Source organism: Scylla paramamosain, unplaced genomic scaffold, assembly GCF_035594125.1.
Source record: "Scylla paramamosain isolate STU-SP2022 unplaced genomic scaffold, ASM3559412v1 Contig25, whole genome shotgun sequence".
NCBI lineage: Eukaryota > Metazoa > Arthropoda > Malacostraca > Decapoda > Portunidae > Scylla > Scylla paramamosain.
The window spans coordinates 330,001-332,500 of NW_026973690.1; the positions used below are offsets into that span (position 1 = coordinate 330,001).

Below are 2,500 nucleotides of genomic sequence, written 5' to 3' on the forward strand. Positions count from 1 at the left end.
GACTCGGGGTGCACCAGGATGGGCTGGGAGGACCTGAAGACGCAGCCGTAGCATGAATGTGCCCTAACGCAGCCCCGGAAGCTCAGGACGTACCAGGGAGAGACTGTGAACGCGACATTCTCATTCTAACGGCCTGTTTTCATGTTGAGGCAGAAGGGTTTCTTCAGAGTGGCTGTCTTGACAACCTGAAAGCCTTCCTTGCTGCCAGAAGTGGAGGACTTCCAGTACTTAGGGCTGCAAATGGGCAGCCACAAGCCCCTTCACACTCCAGGGGCCTCCCAAACTGACCGTGGACGGCAGGGTGACCGAGGGGCCGGGGCGTGCCGTGACAAGACCTGAGGGAAGCGGGGGTGGTGTTAGACTGGTGGTGGGGACATTAGGGCACAAGGGAATTGGGAGTGGCTTAGTACATTAAAGAGGAATGGTATTTGGGGAGGCTATGAGATACAAGTTAATAAATACAAGTGAACACAAGTGAATACCAGTGAATATCTAACTAAATTTTACATAAAAAGAGCTTTAAATCCTGACAAACTTGAATTTAGGGATACAACTCAGGAAGGTTATGCAATACAGGGTAATATAAGTGAATACAAGTAAATTTCACACAACAGCAGACCTTTCAATCCTCACTAAGTTCTAACCTAACTATACAATTGAGAGGGAAAAATTTCTTGTATCAAAAGGAAAGAGAAGGAAGGTGTGATCGAGTTCCTCGTCTGTAGGCTGATTTGTTCCTCCTCTTCCTCCTTATTTCCCTTATTTCTTGTCCTCTTCCTCTTCCTCCTCTTACTGCTAGTCTTGTCTCCTTCCATCATTCATCTCTTCTTTCCCTCACTGCCTCTCTATCTTACAAAACTCCTATTCCTGTCTTCCACCTTTATCTCCTCCTCCTCCTCCTCCTCCTCCTCCTCCTCCACAGAGACACTCACTGACATAGTACTCCACAGCCTCTATGTCCCTGCAGAAGTGCTCCAGGTCAGCCGCCAGTTTGGGGTCACCAGCCAGGTCAAGGAAGGAGGTGAAGGGCTGCATGCCAAACCTCATGCGGTACGCGTTGAGCCCCTGGAACCTCAGCTGGCGGCCATTTTCATTCACCTCCTCCAGCACTGGGTAGAGAGCGTGTGTGTGGTTCCTTGATGTCAGCTGTGAGGGGAGAGAGAGTGTGTGAGTGGTGGTGTGCTTGGTAGGGCAGAGGGAGTCATACATGTGTGTCTGGGAGGTACTGTGCATCTCCTGTTTATCTAACCATCCATCCATTCATCCACCTTACTGCTCACCTCTCTCACTCACTCCACCCTTCTAATTTCAAACTTGCCTTCCAAAACAAACCTTCACTTCCATTTCCTCCACCTTACCAAAATATCTCATTATCTAACCTTCCATCTTACTAGTCACCTCTCTCTCTCTCTCTCCCTCTCTCTCCTCACTGATGACAATGATGACAGTAAGGCGGGCAGTCTGGTAGAGGCAGTTGTCATCCCAAGATTTGGGTGAATCTTGAGCAGCTTGTCACACACACAGTTGTGCTCCCTCATCCAGATGGTGGAGTATGCCTGCAGGAGGAAAGGTGGACTTACTGGTGGGGAAAACAGATGAAGGTACTTGTGGGGAAGTGAAAGGCTGGATAGGGAGGAACAAACAGTGACAGGGAAATTTAAAAGCTGGATAGGAATAAAGAAAGACTGACAATAAGAAATTGACAGGGAAATTTAAAGGCTGGATAGGAATAAAGAAAGACTGACAGAAAATTTTAAGCAATGACCTTAAGGAAAATTTTACGGGGAAATTTTAAATCCCGAGGGAAGAGAAAACAAGACTTACTTGCTGGGAAATTAATACGTAAGAAGAAAAGTGTCTTGAAACCTCCCATGTGAAAGAGTTCAAGGTGGAAGAAGGAGGAAATACAGAAGCAAGCAGGGAGTTTCAGAGTTTACCAATGAAAGGGATGAATGACTGAGAATACTGGTTAACTCTTGTATTTGGGAAGTGGACAGAATAGGGGTGAGAAATAAGTGCAGTGAATTGAAACCACAAAGAGAAGGAAATACAGAAGCAGGGAGGGAGTTCCAGAGTTTGCCAGTGAAAGGGATGAATGTCTGAGAACACTGCTTAACTCTTGCACTAGGGAGGTGGACAGAATAAGGTGAGAAAAGGAGAGGAAAAACACCCAAAAAATACCCGCAATACTCACCCGAACATACCCAAAACACGCTTAAAACAAACAAACAAACAAAAAAAAACAAAAAAACTCAACACCCCATAACACCCCAATATACCCACAAAACTCACCCCAAACACTCAAAACACCCAAAACACACTCTTAAATACCCCAAAATACCCAAAACTCATCCAAACAAACTAAAAACATTTAAAATAAACCCCAAACACCCTACACCACTCCAAAACTCATCAAACACACTCAAAACATCCCACAACACCACAGAAAGCACCCCATACACACCCTAACACAAACAAAACTACCTGCTCACACACACAC

The 2,500-nt window shown here is 45.8% G+C and overlaps 1 protein-coding gene across 16 annotated transcripts in view; it reads right to left on the reverse strand.

Moving 5' to 3' along the window:
* The window catches only part of LOC135097583 (uncharacterized), a 29,132-nt gene that overhangs the window by 12,987 nt on the left and 13,645 nt on the right, over positions 1–2,500 (reverse strand). For all 16 annotated transcript variants that reach the window (XR_010265855.1, XR_010265858.1, XR_010265854.1 and 13 more), the window contains exons 5-7: positions 1,431–1,556; positions 933–1,146; positions 1–335 (exon numbers count right to left, since the gene is read on the reverse strand). The exon at positions 1–335 is cut by the window's left edge. Coding sequence is in view for 1 of the 16 variants with exons in the window: in XM_063999507.1 (XP_063855577.1) it covers positions 229–335; positions 933–1,146; positions 1,431–1,556 (447 nt within the window). In the remaining 15 variants the exon portion in view is untranslated. The remainder of the gene's footprint in view (positions 336–932; positions 1,147–1,430; positions 1,557–2,500) is intronic.